Raw genomic sequence first — 24,061 nt, 5'->3', positions numbered from 1 at the left:
TCTATATATTTTATTTTAAAAATAAAATAAATGATGAAATTAATTGAAGTTGAATATAAATAAATGATTAAATAAAACAGGATTAAAAATAGTGGACATATGAAAAGAAGTGTGATCAACTACGGGATGTAAAAGGTTTAAAACATGAATTTACCTACAATAAAGAAGAAAGAAAATAAAAAATTGATAATAAAAAAAAAGATGATGAAAGAAAAAAATAATTAAAAATTACAAGGATAAAATAGCTTAAAGAATTGTACATCAAAAAGAGACATCATCCTTTTATTAATATTATAGATTAAAATTTATTAAAATTACAAAGTAATGATTACATTTCATTAAATAAAAAAGTAAATAAGACTTAGCATCTAGTTAAATAAATTTTGTTAGAAACACTTTCAAAAGAGAAAAATATAAAAGAAAAATAAAATAAATTTTTTCATAAGGTACTTTCTTACTAACTCCTCTAAATCTCATTTTTTAACTCTTATATAAACTTATTTTATCAATTGAAAAATTTTATTTTAATTTATTTATTTTTGTATAAGTATTTTTAGAAAAAAATTATTAAAATATGTTTTTACATAATTTTATAATTTAAAAAAAATTAATTAATAATTGTCATCCTTAGTTTGTATGGTAATTATTGAAAAACAATATCACTAGGGATTGAATTCAAATACCAGTAATATATAAAAAAAAATCAGATAATAAATGTAATTTATATATATATAATATAAAATAAATTTGTTAATATTGATTATAATTAGTCTAAATTCTTTAACAATGGCATGTAGCAATTAAAATAATAAACTTATGCATTTCAATTAAATTTAAATGAAAGGAAAGGGGACACATTAGAGTTACCCAGACTTGTGTTGTTTGTACCAAAAGGAGAGAACGTGCATGTTGTGATTGTGGCATGCCAAGTAACGAGGATACATGAAATGAAGGAATCAGAAAATTAAACATGGTTACTCAACACAATAACATGCTTATGCTCGTGTTCTTCCGTGTGTAGCGCGTGTTACTCCTACTGCAATTCCATTTCCCACACATTCCAACGTCCAATGCCGTTTCCATTCATGGTTAGCTTCTTCTCTCTCAACCCATTTTCCCTTACATTCTCAATCCTTCAAAATTTTCACCTTTTTATTCATTAATTCAATCTTATCTCTCTCTTATCTGAAGGAAACCCCAGAAAGAAAAAGAAAAAAAAAACTTGGTAAATACTAGCTTACCCGTGTTTGATCTCTCTTTTGAAAAACATTATCATCATTTGTTGATTTTTAGTGTCAACTTTCTGGATCTGAGACCCCTTTTGGGATCTGTTTATAATGGATTTGAAAAATAAGTTATTTTATTTATTTATTCTATTCATATTTTTTGCCCATATAGATGGGAATTGTTTCGCATTGTCAAATCTTATTTGTTTGGTGATGGATTGGAGTTCAATTTATTTGAATTGGATTCTGATTATATGACATTCTGGTGAATTTAAGATTTTTTTTTTGTTGACAAATAATTGGCATTCATTCAAACGGGTTATACTGTCTTCTGCCAGAAAAATGACTGAATCAGTGCTGTTACTGTGTATGGTTATATAGAAATGAACTTCTATCTTATGCAAGATCTATTTTATTCATAGTGGTAGTTCATTTTATCATTCTTCAATTGGGACGTCTAATATACCGTTAGTATACAAATAGAAACAAGTTTTGGTTGTGATGTTTTTTACATTATATATCAAGTCTGTTGATTTCTCACTGATTCTGTTCCTAATTTAGAACAAATAGTTGCGCGTAAGTTGTGAACTTTATTGATAAAATATCAGAATTATCATGACGGGATGAATTGAAGACCATACCATGTGAGCCTGTTTTAAAAGAAACTATGGCGTGATTCTGGTGAAGATTTATCCTTATTCCTTCACCTAATTTTTTACAATTCTTATTCAATAAATAAGTATAGTTGTTTTTGGTTTGTCAATCTACAGTTCTACACTATAGTCTGTCGTTTTGGGATATAACAGTCATTGCTAGGCCTAGGTGGCTAGGTGAGAATAGAGGTGTGATGTCAGCTGAAGGTGCTGAGAGGAGATGGTGTGGGTTATTTTGAACTTTAAATTAAGGATACGCGAAGTTTTCTGATTCTGAGCTTTCACTGTATCTGACTATCTACTGCATATCACTTTTTAATTGTATAAATTTGATTTTGATACTCTAATCTCAAGGGTTTTCCGGTTTTGTGAGTCTCATTTTATGATCATATCAACTTTCTATCACCAAGGTGGCAAGGTAGATTATTTTCGCAACTAGGAGAAAGATAACACATGCGATGTTTTGCATCAACGTTATCAATAAATAATATTATCAGTGGATTACTGTTGAAGATGGTGAGATGCATGGCAATTCCTTGTTTGTCAATTGTTGGTTTCTGACCCTTTTGATGCCCATAAGATGATTTAGGTTGTATTTTTTGTTATATAGAAATATTCATTGTTCAATAACCTTTTTTTTGCGGTCCCACTCTATCTATATTCTTTTTATTTAAGTATGATAACTTCATACCTTCCACTTTACCAGGCTTTGTTTATTTAAATGGATTGACTCCTATACATCATTTGAATGGATCAAAAGAATGTTATGGAGGCTAGTTAGAAGAGATTAGTGTTAAGTTGTGAAAAATAAACAAGAACATGGCTCCATCCAGCAAGGCTGAGAAGAAGGCAGCAGTGGACGCAGCTGCATGGGTGTTCAATGTTGTCACTTCTGTTGGAATTATCATTGTAAACAAAGCTTTGATGGCCACTTATGGCTTCAGTTTTGGTAAATTCCTTTTCCAATGTTTTGATGGTATATCTGTTCTTGGGTTTATGAAGTTTTAGTAGATATAGAGGGAGGAAGAGAGATAAAAGAGAATGAAAAAACTAAATGATATTAAATGCAATTTATTACCATGTATTATTGTGTTTGATATATTCATAGAAGCTAGAGCATAATGAATTAGGAAATAGGGAAACTAATCTCAGAGGATAATCTAAGATATGAGAATACATTTTTGGATGCTTCGACATATTCTAATTGTTGTCCAAGTTATTATATTATCATGTTTTGATATTAATTTCTTATCTTGTTTTAATTATGATCTGCCTTTGCCTGCAGCTACAACATTAACAGGCCTTCACTTCGCCACTACAACTTTGATGACAACCATACTAAGGATGCTGGGATATGTCCAGGATTCTCATTTACCCTTCTCAGAGCTTCTAAAATTTGTTTTATTTGCCAACTTCTCCATTGTTGGAATGAATGTCAGTCTAATGTGGAACTCAGTTGGATTTTACCAAGTGAGTTGGGTTGAATTTTCGTTATTGGTCCATTACTCTATAATTGTACTCAGAAGTTAAAATTTCATTTTAACCGTTAACAGATTGCTAAGTTGAGTATGATCCCTGTATCTTGCCTGTTGGAAGTTGTTTTTGACAAGGTTCGGTATTCAAGAGATACAAAATTGAGCATAGGTGTTGTTCTTTTGGGTGTTGGTGTTTGCACTATTACTGATGTGAGTGTTAACACAAAAGGTTTCCTTGCTGCCTTTATAGCAGTGTGGAGCACTTCTCTGCAACAATATGTAAGTGTGGCATTCCACTATACGAAACATACTGCTTCTGTTCAAAATTCAAACTTGAATGGCATAATTAAATCACAAATAGATCCATGCATCTGCATGGTAACATTACAAAGAACGGAAGAGAGGTATGCATCATAAAAACATTTTGAAGTACCTCTTTCTTAAAAGTGTTATGTATTATGCTTATATGTCCACATGAATGCATTTGATATAAAATTATGGCATCACATAACTTTTAATGTTTCACCAGTCAGCCTGCAATCAGCACTCCTGTTCTGTAAATTGGTATAAGGTGTCTCAATGTGGTTTTCTTTTCTGATTTATTAATGAATTTTCAAATCTTTTACCTGCAGTATGTTCATTTCCTTCAACGGAAGTATTCACTAAGTTCTTTCAACCTTCTGGGTCATACAGCACCTGCACAGGCCGCATCACTACTCTTGTTGGGCCCTTTTCTAGACTATTGGTTGACAAACAACAGAGTTGACAAATATGCTTATAATGCAGGTTCTTTGGTAAGTTTTGGAACACAAAATGATATCAATGCTATTAAATTCAATGTGTATACCCTATATGATATGTTTTCTCTGAGAAAATCAGTAATGCGCACATGGATGTGCATATAATGGATGGTTTGATGTGTTGCATGATATTGATTTCACCTTCAAATGTATTTAGAGAAAATAATTGTGCATATGATATATATGGTCTGGTTTGCATGGCTATGTCTTTAGACATGCCCTACTTCTTTAGATACATAATCTGCTTGTTAATGTGCTTAACTTGTCTTTGAATAATTTATAAATTTATTGCATATTGCTAAAATTTATCTTAGCTCCTTTTTTTTTTTTTTACTGAAAAAACTGCCATTCTCAACAAGTTTCGATGTTCACTAACTATTGTCTTGTTTATTAAACATGGAGGATTGAGTTTCCAACATTTTCTGTATGCATGCTAAATAATTAATTTAATTTCAATGTATACATACGAGGATGTAAAATATATTTGTATTCTAAAACCAAGGTCCGGGACGGGTAAAAACATTGAAACTTGTAAAGAAAGGTATGACTTAGATGCGGAATTGAACTTTTCTTTTTCACCCAATTAAAAGTCATGTTCTCAATAAAATACAACATATTCAGCTAGAAAAAGTACACATTTTCCTCTAATGTTTTAAGGTTTTTCCCTCCTAAACTCTAGTCTATTGAATTTGATTAGCTGTTTTCCTTTCATTGTGGCAACTTTAGCTGTCATTTTAAGTATTTTACTATGCCTATCCATGTAGATAATAAACACGATAGATCATAAGTATTATGATATTGTCTTTCACTAACTTTATCATATTTTGTGTTGGCTTTGGCAGATTTTCATAATTATGTCATGCACTATTGCAGTTGGGACCAATCTCAGCCAATTTATCTGCATTGGCAGATTTACTGCCGTCTCTTTTCAAGTCCTAGGCCACATGAAGACAATACTTGTTTTAATAATGGGGTTCTTTTTCTTTGGGAGAGAAGGTCTTAATATTCACGTGGTTTTAGGGATGGTTATAGCTGTGATTGGAATGATATGGTATGGCAATGCCTCCTCAAAGCCTGGTGGAAAGGAGCGTTTGAATCACTCTCTCCCTACCAACAAAACTGAAAGCCCATAGTTTCACATCAATCACTCATTGTGCCTTTTTTATCTTACAAAAGTTGAGAACATTAAAGAGTAGGTTATTATAGGAAAGTATTTAATTATTTCAAATTAAAACCTTATTATTTCAACGTTATTGTAATTCTTTAAATTTGATTTCTTGTTTTGATTCCAGTGGATATTCCTAATAGGATTAGGTTCAATACCATATTTAATCTCTTCCATTTATTCTCGACTCGTACAATATTTTGCGCTGAAAAAAAAGAGAGCAAATCACTATCACAGCACGAACCATACATTTTAACACATTACCATTAAAAATCAACAACTTTTTGAATCAAGTCCTGGCAGAACTCTTGACGATTTGATGACCAGTGCATCACAGTTTTTATAATATATGGGGAAAACCTTAAAAAAAAGGGTAAAATCTTAGGAAAGATCATTATAGCATTCTAAGGTTGGATTAATACATCAAAATTTGAAGGGAGTACTACGAGCACTCAAACTCTTTGCTACCACACCCATTTTATCCAATTAACGCTTGCAAGCCCAGCCACCACACAAATTCTCGAGTACATTTCTAAATCAATTTATACCAATGTTAACACCTATTAAATACGTATATAAACAACTTTTTTAATGATACTGCTCTAATATATTTTTTCGCTATTTCAGGCAACAAAAATGTAGCCACACAAAAAAGTAAACTCATCACAAAATATGCGTGATAGACGAGAGTTGCCTCCTAAACAAGTGCTAGCAATGAGCTTAAAATATTATCAATTTCAATAATTAAGATTAATATACAACTATTTTTCTGCATATTTTGTTAGCAAGTACCTTTATTTACAGATGAAAGAACTACGCTCAGAACCACAAGCAAATTCAACAATTCATTTAAGTTATAAACGTGTCTCTAATTTAATGCTAATATTATAATTTGAATTTTAGAATGTAGCATTTTCCTTCCAGGAATAATCATTAAAGTGAATATGTAATTTCATGATTCATCAATACTATTCAAGGTTCTCAACGACTTAAAAAACCAACATTCAACTAGACGGACGCTTAACACAAATAACAAACAAAATTGAAATTGTCACAGCATCTAACAACCGATACAAAGTTGGTATGCAAAACATGTCTAATGTACTTCAAATTTGCCTCCTCAACAAAATCTAACAACTCCGAGCCAAGGCATAACATCTTAACGCTTCTTAGAGACACCAACAGTCTTCCCCCTGCGGCCAGTAGTTTTAGTATGCTGACCACGGACACGAAGGCCCCAGTAGTGCCTCAAACCACGGTGGTTTCTGCATAATAGGTAAGGATGTGAGTCTCAACTGTTGTTTCAGCAACAAGTAATTTCTTAAATTTATTCGAGAAATCTTCAGAGAAGTCTTTGAGGTTGTAGGTAATTAAGGATTTTAACCACTAAATATTAGGCAGTGGTAGGATAGATCATCCAATGACCCATCTGTCGCCATATAACATGAATAAACAATTAAGTACAATGACACTAACAAAATACAATAAATGGATATCATGTTCAAATAAGCTTATTTTTTAAAAAATTTATTGGTTTTCTTGTAAAATTTATAAAAAAGCTTTGGAAAAAACACAATTTTCTAAAAACTGATCTCCAAGCTAATATGCAGTCAAACAAAACCAAGAAAAACACTTGTAAATTCATAATTTACACTGACATCTTGCAATGAAATGGCCAATAGAAAAACCGAACTCAGGTCATTGGTCTGGAAAGCCAGCAAACTACTCTTGAATTGCTTCTTTCAGAGAAAGAATTCCATTACAATAAAACTTAAATAAATATTTCTATTTGTTAATGAGAACCATTCCTTCTATAACATCATACATAAACATCGCAGGCAAACAGTTACACCATAGCACAAAAGGAACAAGCATCTAAAGGACAACATAAGAAAGAAACAAAAAAAAAAACAGCAGATCAGCACCCAGCACCCCTCTCACTCACAGATTTGGCACGATAAAACAAAATAGTCATCTCGCACAAACCAACCACAGACTACATATAGCTAAGCTATATACCGACCTAGCATTCAACTAATCAACAAAGGCAATACTTGCTTCCAATTAGAACAAACAAATATCAGACTTAAAATAAAAACAACTTGAACACAACCATGAATAGATAGATAGTCAACGAAGATAAAAGGTTGACCTGATTTTCTTGAGTCTCTCCAAGTCATCCCTTAGCTTCATATCAAGAGCATTAGACACAACCTGAGAGTACTTGCCATCCTTGTAATCCTTCTTTCTGTTCAAAAACCAATCTGGGATCTTGAATTGCCTAGGGTTGGCCACCACAGTCATCAAATTATCCAACTCAGCAGCACTCAACTCACCAGCCCTGTCGGCACCAACAAAACAAAAACACCCAATTCAACAAAATCCAAAAACACAAGTTAAAAAGGTGCAATCAAAATGAACAAACATATATATAAAAAAAAACCTCTTGTTCATGTCAACATCGGCCTTCTTGCAAACCATGTTGGCGAATCTCCGACCAATACCCTTGATGGAGGTGAGAGCGAACATTATCTTCTGCTTGCCATCCACGTTAGTGTTCAGCACACGCAGAATGTGCTGGAAATCCTCGTTCGCCACCAGAGACTATCACAACCACGAAACAAATTCAGTTACCAATTGAGGGTTCCACGAAAAATCGGAACTTTATAAAATCACCGTCACGCTCTGAGAGGTGCAGTGAGATGGGAACGTACCATTTTCGCCGCGGAAGGGTTGTTGGAGAGTGACGGTCGCCGCCGGAGCTGTTGGTGTTGGCCGATTGAGGATCTGAAACTCTAGGGTTTGGGATTGAGTCTATATTATATAGTGTGCTCCGACTGCGCTAGGGTTTTGCTGTGCGTGCTACATAGAGCGACGTCGTTCGAATTACAATAATTTTTGGGCTTAGCCTGCTCTGTTGGCCCATTTCTGACCTAGTTTTGGGCTTTGTTTTCTTTCTTTTGAAAAGCCTCATGATATATACATTTCATTTTATTTAATAAGTATACCTCTTTTTTAAAAGAAATTGACTTTCAGAAACTAAATTTTATAAGTCAAAATTTTCTTAGTTTTGAAATTGGAATTCCATAACAACAAAAGTTTTGATCGAGTATTTTTAAAAAATGTATTTATTGTCAGTTTTAGTATTATATTTTACTTTAATATATATTAATTTTGTTTATTATGCTTCGATTATGTATGTTTCATTTTATTTTGAATTTTAGTTTATTTTTAATCTATAGACATAGTTCACGCCGTCAAAACTAATAATTAAAGATTAACTTATATTCATGTGAGATATCTTTCATCATATTTAAATTTGAATCATGTTACCGTATTTCTTACATACAAAAAAAAAAGAGTAAACAACTAGAAATTTTAAGGACAACCCAATTCTGAATTAGAAAATGTACCTGTCTAGGGGCACACTCGTACTCTGCAGTGAGGGAAGGGCCGAACGAGGGTCTTCAGGTGAGCTCTTCTGCGCGAGGGGGGGGGGAGGTACCTGCAAAAGACACTCCAACGCTCAAGTTAGGACAAGCACGATATTCTAGGGTAATTAATGAACAGTGACATACCTTGACAAAAGTGACCTATTTATACTACCACTGATGGGCCTTGTCAGTAGTGGGCCTCTCCTGAAGTTTACCAAATTAGGTAATACGCCGCTAATAGGCTCATTATGCTTTAATCACGTACTTATCCTCATTAATCATGGTGGAGGCTATAATTATTATCTCGTCCCTCGGCTCGGCCTTAGGCCGTGCCGTTTACACGTTTGCTGCGCCTTTCGGCCCGGCCTTCGGCCGAGTCGTCATATGTTTACTGTGTTGTTATACTTGATCGGCTTCTGTGGTGTACGTCTTGCGAAGCCCACGGTTTGGTTCGTATCGATCTCACACCGAGCCGATCGCACCATCCGACTCATAACATACTTTCGGCTGTAATCCGAGCCGGTGCTAATGTTAAGGCTTTTAGGGTTATTCACCTTGCATGGGTGTCTGACGGCAAGTCACGTGTTGGTCCGCGTGACCGATAGGGTCCTTCCGGTACACAAGCCCCCCAGCCTTGAGGAGTGAAACGACGCAGAGGGTAAAAATGGCTCAACTGTCCTTCAGGACAAGGCTACCCGTTGTAGGGAAACGAAGAGTTGCTACGGTTGAGTCTTAATGATGAGTTATGGCTGCTGGTGGGAGATGAAGGGTTATAGCCGTTGGAAGAATGCCAAGGGTTATAACCGCTGAGTAGTAAATGACGCATGCGAAAGGTCGCGCGTTGTGGGCCATTGGATCTAAGCGATCCAACGGTACGCAGAGGGGTATGGCTTTCAACGTGGTTGCGGGAACGCCTATAAAAAGGTGTGTAGGGGGAAACCTCAGGCACGCTGTTAAGCTTGCTCCGAGCCGAGATCATCCAAGTGCTAGATTATTCACTGATAATAGGTCAAACTCAACCATCAGGTACGTAATGGCAAATTCAGGTATTGTTCATGTTGGCTCTTCTGGGGACACGGGTGGCTCAGATAGGGTCGCTTCGGGGGCAGCGTTGGACTGACACAACAGGTCGGCCTCGGCGCCGAACGGATCCAACAACACTGGATCCGCTTCGGGGTCAAGGCACATTACTAGCGAAGGCGATTCCGCCTCGGCAATAGGTTCGGAGGAACGGCCGTCTACGGGTTCACGGCAGTTTCCCCCTATTGCGACTCCTGGTTATTCATGGGTGCACGGGGAAGTGGGTAGCGTCTACTCTCGGTACGCCGACAAGAATTCGATCGCGCTTTTTCTCTCTGCGACGACTTGTGTGACCTTCCCGGCCGAGGAAGATCCTGCTCCTCTTTTCTTTCAGCTGTGCCGAGGTGACGGCGGTCCAACCCAGACTTCGTCTTCTTAGATCGAGGAAGCTGTAAATACCAGTTTTTTTACATGTATGACTACATGTTCCGCGATCTAAAAGTGACACTGCCATTCGACAAGTATTGCATGGGGATACTGCGCTTGTTAAACGTGGCGCCGACTCAACTTCATCCCAACACCTGGGCTGCCATGCAAGGGTTTAGGCGGTTGTGCTCGACCCTCGGCCTTCAACCTACCCCTCTCCTGTTCTTGTACTTCTACTCGTCTCGGCCAGCTAAGAAGGTCAAGTGGTTGTCATTGATTCGGCATGCCGACTGTTTGTTGCAGCCGTTTACTACCTCTTATAAAAACTTTAAGAGAGGATTTCTTAAAGTGATGATTAGGCCGTCGACGGGGAATAAGTACTTTTTTGATGACGACGGACAGCCTCTATTCCCGTTGTACTGGACTCGGAAGCCGCGCAAGTACAACACAGTGTCCAAGTCCCGGCTGTCCCCTGAAGAGCGCACTAGTTTAAAATTTTTGCTGAAATTGCCTCGGCCGCTACCGTGCCGACCTCTTGTTCGGTTACTTGAATCGGCCGACCCGATCGAAGAACTAATCGATAAAGTAACTTTCCTAGTTGTGTAGGTTCTTACGTTATCATTGATTTTGACTTAATGATGTGCAGGTATAATGGCGAGCCGTGTGGACGATGATTTGGACATTCGGTCGCTGATCCACAATCGGCTGGCGACGACGACGGGGAACCCTGTTCCGGCTGACACTCGTGCGGCGGGCCATACATCTCAACCTCAAGGTGGGGGGTCGGGTCCCACTACTAGGGTGAGGAAGGGGGCTAAGGGTCCGACCCCGCCTCAAGCAGAAAAAAGAAGGCCTGAGGGAGGCAGGGCCGTAGATGAAAGCCGGCGGGCAAAGCAGCAACGGCTAGCCAACCCGAACGCTCCTGAGGGGTTGGTTGGGCCTAACTTCTTGGCCGGCAACGTCAACGCTCAAGATTTCTTGAGTCAGGACCTGACCTCCGAAGCTGGGCAGGGGGTGCTGAGCCGCATGAGTTCGGCTCAAAAGTGGAACTTCTTTTGCGAGTTCCAGGTGCGGGCGGTTGCTTTGGCTCAAAGTATTGTGATGGAGCCGAACGGAGAAGCGGACGGCCTCCATCGTCAACTGGCGGAGCAAGAGAAGTCTTTGCAGGAGACGTTGGCAGCGTTGACTGATGCTCAAACGGCCAACAGCAAGTATCAGGCCGAACTGGACCGCCGAGGGCGTACTGCTGATGACTTGGCGCTCAAAGTCCAGCGCTTAGAGGTTGCCTTGAGGGGGGAAACGGAGAAGGTTGGGCTGCTGACCAAAGAGCTGGAATCTGAGAAGATAGCCTTCGGGGCTTACCAAGAAAAAGCTCGTAGCAAGGTCTTGTCCCAGCATGAGGCTGGGTTCAACCAGGCGGCTCGGCAAGCGCGCTACTTTGGTGACTTCCCCTCCGACTTCCAGCTGGACATGACCAAGGACTTCTTCCAGGGGAAGTTGGTGGACTTAACGTCTATCCCGCCGGATAAGCACCCGGACGAAGCGGCTCCGGTTCAGGCGGCCAGGCTGGACGACGAGATGGCCTACGAGGAAGGTGCCCCGGAAGACGGCCCCGTGCAGGGTGAGGCGGAGGTTCAGTCTTGAATCTTTTCTCGTGCGCCTCGTGTTAATGAGCCAGTAGTGCTCTAGTTGACTTTTGCTGTTTTGTTTTGTTTGTTGTGTATGGATGGGCCGATAGTGCCCCTTTTATCCTTGTACTTCCCCAGGCCGATAGTGTCTTAATGAATATGTTATCATTTCGGTTATAATTGCTTAGTTGTCGTATTTATTTCACACGGTACTGAAAATTGGTAAGACTTGTAAAAATTTTAAGCCGCGTCCTTAGCCGAGAGACATCTCGAGAGGGAAGACTTGTAAAAAATTTTAAGCCACGTCCTTAGCCGAGAGACATCTTGGGAGGGAAGACTTGTAAAAAATTTTAAGCCACGTCCTTAGCCGAGAGACATCTCGGGAGGGAAGACTCGTAAAAATTTTAAGCCGCGTCCTTAGCCGAGAGACGTCTCGGGAGGGAAGACTTGTAAAAATTTTAAGCCGCGTCCTTAGCCGAGAGACATCTCGGGAGGGAAGACCTGTAAAAAAATTTAAGCCGCGTCCTTAGCCGAGAGACATCTCGGGAGGGAAGACTCGTAAAAATTTTAAGCCGCGTCCTTAGCCGAGAGACATCTCGGGAGGGAAGACTTGTAAAAAATTTTAAGCCGCGTCCTTAGCCGAGAGACATCTCGGGAGGGAAGACTTGTAAAAAATTTTAAGCCTTTAAAATTTTAACTATAAGCCAACATCCGATGTCTGAGATTTTGAAGTGTATTCTTATTGACTTGATGCCTCGTTAAAAACCTTGCCAATCAAAAACCCCTTTTCACAATTTTATAAGGGGAAAAAAGATCGGTTCAAGAAAAAGAGTGCACCATTTTACACACAATTGTAAGGTAAATACAAGTTGGGTTCAACTATAATACGTCTTCAGATGTGTTGAATTCCAGGTCCTCGGAATGACTTTGCCGGACAGCTCCTCCAACTTGTATGCCCCATTGTTAAGCGCATGCCGTATGCGAAACGGTCCGTCCCAATTAGCTGAGAGCTTGCCCTCGGAAGCGTTCCGCTTGGCCAGACCAATTGCTCTCCAGACTAGGTCACCCTCCTGAAACGTCCTCGGCCTTAAGTTAGAGTTAAAGCGTCGGCTCATTCGTTGTTTGCATGCTTCTGCCACCACTTGTGCCTTTTCTCGCCTTTCATCGAGGACATCCAGTTCGGCTCGGCATGAGTCATCATTAGATTCCTCATGAAAATGCTGTCTCCTGAACGAGGGTTCGCCTATCTCCACCAGAATCATTGCATCTACGCCGTACGTCAGGCGGAAGGGTGTTTCCCTGGTAGTTGATTGCGACGTACATCGGTAAGCCCAGAGGACTTCCGGTAACTCTTCGGCCCATGCTCCTTTAGCCGTACCGAGACGTTTTCTGAGCTGGGTGAGAATAACCTTGTTTGCAGCTTCGGCCTGGCCGTTCGACTGAGGATGTTCCACTGACGTGAACCGGTGCCGAATTCCAAGGTTCTCAAGGAAAGCGTTGAACTTCTTGTCTGTGAACTGGAGGCCATTGTCCGAAACGATGGCGTATGGAATGCCGAAGCGGGTAACCAAATTCCTCCATACAAATTTCTGAACGTTAGTTGACGAGATGCAGGCGAGCGGTTCGGCTTCTATCCACTTGGTAAAGTAGTCGACCGCGACCAAAAGAAATTTTACCTGTCCTTTTGCGACGGGGAACAGTCCGAGCACGTCGATACCCCACAACGCAAACGGCCATGGGGAGTTGATGCTGTGTAACTCGGTGGCCGATGCGTGAATGACATTTCCGTGTCGTTGACACGGTATGCACCTCTTGACAAACTCTGCACAATCTCCTTTCAGGGTCGGCCAATAATAGCCGGCTCGTAACACCTTTGCTGCTAGGGTCCGGCCTCCGGAGTGGAATCCGCAGATACCTTCGTGGACTTCCCGCATTACATATTCAGCCTGCAGATTGTCAATGCATTTAAGCAACGGGGTGGAGAATCCTCGCCTGTAGAGCTCGCTAGCTACTATGGAATACCGAGCTGCTTGGATACGCAACTTTCTCGCTTCCATCGGATCGGTGGGCAATTCCCCTTGGAGGATGAAGTTCCGAATGGGAGTCATCCAGCTTGGAACTTCGACATCGGTAGCCATGCACTCTACGGCCACACTTGGAGAAGGGACTTCGAGGTGAATTGTTGTTCTTAGCTGTCCCGGTTTTCTAGTGCTAGCGAGCCGAGCTAACTGATCGGCTTGTTCGTTGCTACCTCTTGGAATATGCCGGATTTGAACCTCGGCGAAATCATCTTTGAGTTTCTGGAAGAGGTGATAATACTGCAACAAATTAGCATCTTTGACTTGAAAGTTGTTGTTGACTTGTTCGGCCACAATCTTTGAGTCGGTCCAGCATACGACTTTTCTCACACCCATTTCAGCTGTTAGTCTCATTCCGGCCAGCAGTGCCTCGTACTCCGCTTGGTTGTTAGATGCTCGAAAACTGAAGCGGAGCGATTGTTCTACCGTGATGCCTGAGGGGCTAGCGAGAATTATCCCCGCCCCGCTTCCTTGAGCGTTAGATGATCCATCGACATGCATGGTCCACGGGTCGTCTTGAAAACTACCTGCTGGGGTGAGCTCGTTGACGAAGTCAGCCAAATGTTGTGACTTGATAGGTCCCCTCTGCTCAAAAGATATGTCGAATTCTGAGAGTTCGACCGACCAGGCCATCATTCTACCAGCAATTTCTGGCTTCCAAAGGACTTTTGCAATCGGGCAATCAGTTCGGATTACCACCCTATGACTTTGGAAATATTGCCTGAGCCTACGAGCAGTGTAAACGAGCGCTAAAGCCATCTTTTCTATCAACTGGTAGCGCTTCTCGACGTCTTGTAGTGTCCGACTGGTAAAGTACACCGGTCGCTGATCCTTCTGGTCTTCTTGTATCAAAACAGCGCTTATCGAATGACCTGATACGGCCAGGTAGACTATCATATCGGAGCTGGCATTCAGTTTGGAAAGTACCGGGGGTGAGCTAAAGCGTTGCTTGAATTGTTGGAACGAATCTTCACATTCGTCGGTCCAGCTGAACTGCTTTGCTTTCTTTAGCAGGGCAAGGATTGGCTGAGATATCTCGGCCAGCCAAGGAAGGAACCGTGAGAGCGAGGTAAGCCGACCTGCTAACCTCTGTACTTCCTTAAGAGTGTCGGGACTCTTCATCTCCAGTATGGCCTGACACTTATCCGGGTTCGCCTCAATGCCCCGACTGGACAACATGAACCCCAAAAACTTTCCACCTGAAACACCAAATACGCACTTTTCAGGGTTCAGCCTCATCCGGTGTTGCCTGAGCGCTCGGAACACTTCAGCGAGGTGGTGCACGTGGGCAGAAACTTCGCCAGACTTTACGACCATGTCATCAACGTAAACCTCCAGGCACCGACCGATCTGATCATGGAAAATTTTATTCCTCAAACGCTGGTATGTGGCCCCGGCGTTCTTCAGACCGAACGACATCACCCGGTAGCAGTAGTTGGCCGTTTCGGTGATGAACGCCGTTTTTTCTTCATCTTGAGGATGCATGCGAATTTGGTTATACCCCAAATAGGCGTCTAGGAAGGATAGGAATCGGTGGCCGGACGCCCCATCGACGAGCCGATCGATATTGGGCAACGGGTAAGCGTCTTTCGGGCAGGCCTTGTTCAAGTTGGTGTAATCAGTACACATACGCCATTTCCCATTCGGCTTTCGGACCATGACCACATTGGCCAGCCACGTTGTGTAGTGCACTTCTCGTATAAACTGCGCTTCCAGCAATCGGGCTACCTCGGCCTCGATTGTCGCCTTCTTCTCCTCTCCGGTTTTCCGACGCCGCTGGGCAATCGGCCTCGCCTCCCTACTAATCGAGAGCTTATGGCAAAGAAAGTTTGGGTCGATTCCAGGCATGTCGGAGGGGTGCCACGCAAACAAATCTCGATTGTCAAGGACTACTTGTTCGATAGCTGCCTTCTCTCGTTCTGAGAGAACGGTGCCTAGATAAGTAAGTTGTGCATCAGAAGTCCCGACTTGGAGAGGTTGCTTTTCTTCAATAGGTTCAACTCTTTCATCTTGATCCATTCTGGGGTCAAGGTCGAGTGCCCCATCTGACGATACCGAGTGGATACGCTTGGGCTCTTCAACAATTTCCGCACGAGGTTTCGGTAACCGCAGGCTGGCAAAATAGCACTCGCGTGCCGTTTTCTGGTCGGCATGGACGGTGATCACCCGCCCCGAACCGGATGGGAACTTCATGGCCAGGTGAGGTGTGGACACGATAGCGTCGAGTCTGTTCAGAGATGGGCAGCCAAGCAGAATGTTGTAGGACGTATTGGCGTTGACTACCACATATTTTACCGGGATGTCACGGTATTCTGCTCCTTCAAATCCGAAACGAGTTGACAACTTGATATAGCCCTTTGTTTTAACCCGTTCGCCAGAGAATCCGACCAACGGTTCGTCATACGGGATTAACTCAGACTCCGGGATTCCCAACTGCTTGAACGTGCTCCAGTACAAGATGTCGGCCGAACTTCCTTGATCCACCAGCGTTTTTCGCACAATGCAGTTATGAATTTCGACGCTGATTACCATTGGGTCGTCTTGATCTGGGTCAATCCCCTTGAAATCGGCGCTGGTGAAGGAAATAGTAGGCTGTGAATGCCGAGCCGTCTCAACGGCATTGACGTGTCGAACGGCGCGTAGGTGTCTTCTTTGCGCCGATGAAGAAGAACCACCACCTGCGAATCCGCCTGCTATCGTGTTGATAACTCGCCTGGGTTGTGATGTAGGTTCCGAGCTTCGCCTTTCTCTGGAGCGGCTGCGTTCTCTATACCCGCGTGTCTCGGCTCTGGGTTCGGGGTGATCAGGCTGTCTCGACCGATCGGTACGCCGGGATGCATTGGGACGCTCCACGAAACCCTGTAGTTGTCCCTGCTTGATTAGATCCTCTATCCTGTCTTTCAACGCCGCACATTCCTCGGTTGAGTACCCCCGATTACGATGATATTTGCAAGACCTGCTTGTGTCGGCCTTGGGAGGGGTCGAGGCTCGTTTCGGGACCGTCAATACTTCAGAGGCCAATGCCTGCTCTAGTATAGCCGCTCTACTAGTGTTCAGTGGGGTGTACTGCGGGTATCTCGGTCCGTTCCGGGACCTCTCCCGGGGTACCAATTCCTTCGGTCAGCTTCGGGTATTGCCTTCGATCGGCCTTTCCAACTTGGCCGCCACCTCTGTTCTAGCCTGATTGCGAAACTCGGCTAACTCCTCCATCTGCATGTACTTATCGGCTCTTCGCCGAAGATCATCCATGTCTGTGGGCGGCTTTTTGCATATGCTATTAGCGAAGGGACCCGACTTCAAAGCGGTAGTTAAATGATGCAAAGCGACGGCGGGATTAAGGTCTCTGATCTCCAAGGCCGCCTTGTTGAATCGAGTCATGAACGCCCGTAGGGACTCCTTGCGCTCTTGACGAATACTGACCAGGGCTAGTGAGGTCAACTGGTGAGGACGGCTAGTGGCAAACTGAACTGTGAACTGGGATGCTAGCGTGCTGAAGGAATCGATGGAGCTTGCCGGGAGTCGGGTAAACCAACTCAGCGCGCGACCCTTCAGGGAGGTCGGGAAAATCCGGCATAGCGCGGCGTCATCTGTGGTACTCAAGGTTACCTGCGTCAAGAACACGTCCACGTGTTCGTCTGGGTCTGTGGTGCCATCATACTTATCGAGGGGGAGTGACTTCCAGTTGTCGAGAAGTGCTGACTGCATAATACTCGTTGTAAATGGATGTCGGTGCGCTCCGGTCGGCATTGACTGTATCGTCGTGCGGCCGATGCGTGGATGCCGTGGGCCGCGACAGAGGTATTCGGGGCGGTCATGTGCTGACCATGCGAGTGGAAAGATCCTTGAGAATGGGTTGTCTCGGAGGGTTTCCAGGTATCGTCTCGGTGTTGACTCCTTAGGTTAGCATTTTCCGCTCTCAAGGGAGCCATCTCGGCCGCGTCCCTCTCCCGTTGCTGCTTCATGGCAGCCATTTCTTCTTTCAGCTGTCGCATCATTTCAGTCACATTCGTCTCCTCAATGGTCTCGGCATTGTCGGCTCCCGATTGATGCTCCTCGAACTGATGATCTCCCATGTTGGTCTTTCTTGTCTTTACCGTGCTTCCCTTCAACTATCTTTCTTTGATGTCTCTCGGTTCGGCCCCACGGTGGGCGCCAAAATGTACCTGTCTAGGGGCACACTCGTACTCTGCAGTGAGGGAAGGGCCGAACGAGGGTCTTCAGGTGAGCTCTTCTGCGCGAGGGGGGGGGGAGGTACCTGCAAAAGGCACTCCAACGCTCAAGTCAGGACAAGCACGATATTCTAGGGTAATTAATGAACAGTGACATACCTTGACAAAAGTGACCTATTTATACTACCACTGATGGGCCTTGTCAGTAGTGGGCCTCTCCTGAAGTTTACCAAATTAGGTAATACACCGCTAATAGGCTCATTATGCTTTAATCACGTACTTATCCTCATTAATCATGGTGGAGGCTATAATTATTATCTCGTCCCTCGGCTCGGCCTTAGGCCGTGCCGTTTACACGTTTGCTGCGCCTTTCGGCCCGGCCTTCGGCCGAGTCGTCATATGTTTACTGTGCTGTTATACTTGATCGGCTTCTGTCTGAGCCGGTGTACGTCTTGCGAAGCCCACGGTTTGGTTCGTATCAATCTCACACCGAGCCGATTGCGCCATCCGACTCATAACATACTTTCAGCTGTAATCCGAGCCGGTGCTAATGTTAAGGCTTTTAGGGTTATTCACCTTGCATGGGTGTCTGACGGCAAGTCACGTGTTGGTCCGCGTGACCGATAGGGTCCTTCCGGTACAGAAAAGAATGATGCTATACATTCCAAAAAACGACCGAATCATCCTCCAAATAAATAATAAAGTGACATTTGTTAAAAAATTTAATTTATAATATTCATCATCAGTGTGTTAATTAATTTTTCGGACGATTATGTTCGAAGGATCTATCATTTTTCATTAGAAAAATATTGACAAAGTGGTATGTACTCAACAACACGCAATAACTCGACCCCATTGAACAAGCTATAATATAAAAAAAATGAAAATTGAGTGGTGAATGGTGATGCGCCTCGATTGTCGTCTCAACGAAAATTTGGTCCCATTAAGGAAGTAATAATGTCTATTGTGATTAGCAATGTGCCTCAACCCGCATCTCAAGGAAAACTTGACCCTTTAAACAAGCTATAATAGAGATTGTGATCAGTGGTGTACCTTGACTCGGGTATCAACAGAAACTCGACCCTATCAAACAACAATAATCGAATTTGTTACCAGTGGTGTCTCAATGGAAACTTGAGCTCCCCTAGAAGTGCATCTAAAGAGGTGATCTTGACCAACAAAGACATACATGTAACCTCCCGTAGAAAGATGAAAGCCAAGAAGCAACAAGAAGTTCCACACAATCAACAAAGAAAATTAGAAAAACAAAGCCCAAGCCCAACTGAACATGCATTAGTCCAAACAATTAGAACCGAGTTTCATTACATAACACAAAATGAGACAATGATGAACAAAAATATCTGGTTACAGCCTCGTCTTTCGTTACTGTACAAGTCTGTTCTATGAGAGCAAAGTCACGAGCAAAGTTCAGGTAGAAACTTAGGGGGTGTATTGATTTAGGATTTCGTAGGATTTTAAAAGACTTTTCTTGAGTAAAAAAGTCCATTGATATTCAATCAGGATTTTATGTCACTTAAAAACAATTCAGTGATATTCAATCTGGATTTTCAAGATTTTTTAAAGAGTCTATTAAAATCTATTGGTATTCATTTGAGATTTTTAACAACTTAAAAACAATTCATTGTATTCAAAAATATAAGGATTTTAAAATATTGTTGTGTGAGAGAGATTTTGAAGGACTTTCTAGTTTATCTATAAATACCAAATTCATAAAACAATCTCATCCAAACTCATCGGGTTTTGAATGATTGTTTGAAGTGACTTTTCAAGAATTTTCAAGTGAGTTTTTCCCCTATTTTGTGAAATTCCGATATGTAAATAATAGAGTTATTGACTTGCTCTTAGGGATGACAAAGTGGGTTGTGGCCCGCGGGCCGGCCCGTTGGCCCACCAAAAATTGGCAGGTCGGGCCCATCATTTCAACCTACCAACTCGCTAAGCCTGCCCTGCCAAGCCCGCCAACCTGCCGGGCCGGCCCGCCACAACCCGTCGGCCCGCATATATATTTTTTTAAATTTAATTATTTTTATGTTTATTTTATTTTGATGTAGAAGATGAGGATGATGATGATGATCAAGAAAAAAAGTAGCGACATCTTCTTCTAAGAGAGCTTCTAATATTCTTAAAATAAAAATTTAAAGTTAATTAATTATATTTAAACTTGTTTTGTGAACTATCAAAAAATTTAGTTGTGTAAGTTTATAATTTAGTTTTGATTTTGGTGTAAATGGACTAATTTCGATTTGATTTTGTTCTAAGTTTGTAATTTGTTTTTGTTGAACATATATTATGTACAATATGTATGCATTTTTAATTTCATATGATTATATTTATTTATTTGTAGCAAATTTTTTTTATTTGAACATAAAAAATATATTTTTTTTCAATTTTTTTTTATTTTTATTTTTGTATGCGGGCTGGCCCGCCAACCCGCCAGCTCGTCCTTAGGCGGGGCGGGCCAGCATCTCTAGCCCGTTTTACGTTGGCGACCCGGCCGGGCCGGGCCCGTTTTTGGCGGGCCAATGGCGGGCGGGCCAAAACGGGCCAGCCTGGCCTGTTTTGCCATCCCTACTTGTTCTATTTTTCTGTTCGTTCTCTTTAATTGACTTGCTTTATTTTATTCTATTTTATGTAGTTGAATTTGTTCTTTTATAAAACACAAAAAAATGCTTGATATCATAATCTCTACAATATATATATATATATATATATATATATATATATATATATATATATATATATATATATATATATGTAAAAGATGAATTTAATAGGGTTTCTATGAGTAGAATGAGATGAAAATGGATCTTAGTTGGGGGTTGAATTTAATAGGGTTTCTCTCTCCTTTCTTAAGTTTGTTACTCTTATCCCTCCTCCTTTTATGACTTAACAATTATTTTATTTTTTTCTATGAATTTTTTTTTTTATTTTTATATTGTGAAATTAGGAATTTTTTATATTTTAAAAAAAGAAAATTAATATAAGACACTGCAGTATCTAATTTTTTAGGATTTAAGATTTATGCCTTCATTAGCTTATTTTTTAAAAGAGGAAATATTGTTAAAATATTTGTTAGAATAATTTCCATTTATAAATATCATTAAAAATTATCATATAATATATAACTAAAATAATATATATATATATATATATATATATATATATTCTATATCTAAATGCTTATTCTTTAAATAATAATAATAATAATTATTATTATTATACTAATATTATATATATTGCATATGTAATTAGGTAAATAATTTTTTTGTGGATTGTGGATTTCCTAATTGACGCTAATTTTTAGCTCCATTTCGAGATGTAAGATATCATCTACAAGATTTTGCAGGTCAGGGTAATGACCCTGAAAATGAGAAATAATTGTTCAATCTTCGTCATACATCTTTAAAGAATGTGATCAAGAAAATATTTTGTATTTTTAAATCAAGGTTCACAATTTTTAAGTCAGTACCTCCATTTTTATTTAAGACACAAGTTGAACTTGTGTTAGTATGTGCAGTAGCACTACATAACTTTCTACATAAAGAATGTCGTTCCGATGAATTTTTAATTGAAGCGGTGGATGAACCTTCATCTTCAACGTTATCAATTAATGAAGATCATGCTTTTGAACCTATTATTCAAACCTAGGAATAAGAGCGAAAAAACGCTAATGCTTGGAGGACTATTATAGCTATGAATATGTGGGTGAATGTTATTCAAGAGGATAAGATATTATGGAGAATTATTATTATTATTATTATTTGTCTAGACATTATTATTATTTATTATTTTTTGTCTTTGACTCTTTTTAAATTTGAATGTAGAATTTTTTTTTGAAATTTTATCAAATGTCAAAAATCCACAAAAATTCTACAAAATCCACAAAATCCCACAGAATCCATTAAAATCCTGATTTAAAAGTCTTGAAAAATCCATTAAAATCATGATTTTAAGTCTTGTAATCCTGCAAAATCTTAAAAGTCATGAAAATCTTGCAAAATCTTTTAAAATCTGTAGGATTTTTTTAGTTAAAAAAGTTCTTTAAAATCCTAATCCAATACATTAAGAGGATAAGATATTATGGAGAATTATTATTATTATTATTATTATTATTATTATTTGTCTAGATATTATTATTTTTTATTATTTTTTTCTTTGATTCTTTTTGAATTTGAATGTATGAAATTTTTTTGAAATTTTATCAAATGTCAAAAATCCACGAAAATTCTACAAAATCCACGAAATCCCACAGAATTCATTAAAATTCTAATTTAAAAGTCTTGCAAAATCTATTAAAATCCTGATTTTTAGTCTTGTAATCCTGCAAAATCTTAAAAGTCATGAAAATCCTGCAAAATCTTTTAAAATCTGCAGGATTTTTTTAGTTAAAAGAGTTCTTTAAAATCCTAATCCAATACATTAAGAGGATAAGATATTATGGAGAATTATTATTATTATTATTATTTGTCTAGACATTATTATTTTTTATTATTTTTGTCTTTGATTCTTTTTGAATTTGAATGTATGAAATTTTTTTAAAATTTTATCAAATGTCAAAAATCCACAAAAATTCTACAAAATCCACAAAATCCCACAGAATCCATTAAAATTCTGATTTAAAAGTCTTGCAAAATCCATTAAAATCCTGATTTTAAGTCTTGTAATCCTGCAAAATCTTAAAAGTCATGAAAATCCTACAAAATCTTTTAAAATCTACAGGATTTGTTTTAGTTAAAAAAGTTCTTTAAAATCCTAATCCAATACACTCCCCTTATGTTGTGCCTTTAATTTATAACATTTGTATTTGTATTAGATAGTTCTGGAAAAAACACAAGGAATCTTATTAAAAATTTTGGAGACCAGCCAACTCTTCAACGATGAGCAGGAAATTTGATGAGAAGCTTGCCCAACTAAAAAAGGCTGAACAAAGATTTTTCAAGAGTAGAATTTCAACTCCCAAGATCCAAAGGGTACCTCTTTTGTTGCGACGTAATGACAAGTTTGTGAAGTATTGTACACCAAAGATGATATCATTTGGTCCCATCCATCATGGTAGTGAAATTCTAAAGGAAGGAGAGCATTATAAACTTCTATGGACATCAAAGTTTGTTGCAAAATACAATGAAAATCAAGATTCGGATGAAGTGACACAAGTTTTGCTTAAAAGAATAGAAGATAACATGGAAGAATTGAAGAAAGAGTTTGCTGATGACATGATATTGGAAGGGAAGTATGATGACAATGACCTTGCTTGGATGTTGTTTGTGGATGGATGTTCTTTGCTTCATTTCATGGAAAATCCTGATATACAGTGTCCAGAAGCACTAAACCTTATGCTTCATCATCTATTGCAAATTTGCACAGATGTAATTTTGTTGGAAAACCAACTTCTAAGGAGTTTACTTGAGATGCTAAGCAGAAATGAAAGTCCCACGTTGGAATTTTTATTTTTCAATGTTTTTAACTGGGGTGAACGAAAACTTCGTGGCTCAAGAAATGTCATTGTCCAAAATCCTAAACCAATTCATTTACTCGATTATAATCGCTCAATATACCTAAACCAGCAAGATGATGGTGATAAAGACAACAATTTTCAAATAGACCCAAATGTTGGCAAGTGGTATACTTATAAGAACATACGAGATCTAAAAAGAGCAGGGATTCGGATGATACCAAATTTGTCAGCAAAAAATCCATTTGCTTGAAATGGCATTCATTTCAAATCTAAGTGGTTTAATGGGGAATTGAGACTTCCAATATTTCATTTCCATGATAAAGAGGCCTATTTTTTTCGGAACCTCATAGCGTATGAGATATGTCCAGATACTCGTAGCAAATATGAATTTTGCTCGTTCATTTTATTCATGGATTCATTGATTGACAATGCTGAAGATGTGAAGGAGCTGAGATTAAGTGGTATATTTTCAAACTTGCTCGGAAGCGACCAAGACTTGGCCAATCTCTTC

General features: G+C 39.8%; 2 protein-coding genes across 3 annotated transcripts; one reads left to right on the top strand and one right to left on the bottom strand.

The window, feature by feature from the left end:
- Positions 1-848: 848 nt before the first annotated feature.
- On the top strand, positions 849-5,499 carry LOC109806462 (UDP-rhamnose/UDP-galactose transporter 6). Of its 2 annotated transcripts, XM_029272820.2 has the most exons (7): positions 849-1,088; positions 1,192-1,225; positions 2,586-2,828; positions 3,165-3,349; positions 3,433-3,633; positions 3,987-4,148; positions 4,997-5,499. In XM_029272820.2, the coding sequence occupies exons 3-7, from the start codon at positions 2,699-2,701 to the stop codon at positions 5,285-5,287; spliced, it is 969 nt and encodes a 322-aa protein (XP_029128653.1). In that variant the 5' UTR covers positions 849-1,088; positions 1,192-1,225; positions 2,586-2,698; the 3' UTR covers positions 5,288-5,499. The 2 variants fall into 2 exon arrangements, with proteins under 2 accessions (XP_029128653.1, XP_020224467.1); XM_020368878.3 differs by lacking the exon at positions 1,192-1,225.
- A 747-nt stretch (positions 5,500-6,246) lies between these two features.
- Positions 6,247-8,191, bottom strand: LOC109805918 (small ribosomal subunit protein uS13z/uS13y/uS13x). The gene is made up of 4 exons (XM_020368205.3): positions 8,034-8,191; positions 7,763-7,923; positions 7,472-7,660; positions 6,247-6,584 (listed from the first exon to the last, which is right to left on the bottom strand). The coding sequence occupies exons 1-4, from the start codon at positions 8,034-8,036 to the stop codon at positions 6,479-6,481; spliced, it is 459 nt and encodes a 152-aa protein (XP_020223794.1). The 5' UTR covers positions 8,037-8,191; the 3' UTR covers positions 6,247-6,478.
- Between the last annotated feature and the right edge of the window lie 15,870 nt (positions 8,192-24,061).

The sequence above is a fragment of the Cajanus cajan genome, chromosome 7 (assembly GCF_000230855.2).
Source record: "Cajanus cajan strain Asha chromosome 7, NIPB_CcT2T_4, whole genome shotgun sequence".
NCBI lineage: Eukaryota > Viridiplantae > Streptophyta > Magnoliopsida > Fabales > Fabaceae > Cajanus > Cajanus cajan.
Note: the sequence above shows the minus strand (reverse complement) of the source record. Positions and strands in the feature narration are given on the sequence as shown.

Excerpts from the sequence above, each read along its gene's own strand:
- LOC109805918 (XM_020368205.3), bottom strand. Across the intron at positions 7,661-7,762 it reads GATGTTGACATGAACAAGAG|GGCTGGTGAGTTGAGTGCTG; the intron begins GTTTTTTTTTAT and ends TGGTGCCGACAG. Across the intron at positions 6,585-7,471 it reads GAGAGACTCAAGAAAATCAG|AAACCACCGTGGTTTGAGGC; the intron begins GTCAACCTTTTA and ends CCTATTATGCAG.
- LOC109806462 (XM_020368878.3), top strand. The coding sequence starts at position 2,699 with ATGGCTCCATCCAGCAAGGCTGAGAAGAAGGCAGCAGTGGACGCAGCT. Across the intron at positions 2,829-3,164 it reads CACTTATGGCTTCAGTTTTG|CTACAACATTAACAGGCCTT; the intron begins GTAAATTCCTTT and ends CTTTGCCTGCAG. Across the intron at positions 3,350-3,432 it reads ACTCAGTTGGATTTTACCAA|ATTGCTAAGTTGAGTATGAT; the intron begins GTGAGTTGGGTT and ends AACCGTTAACAG.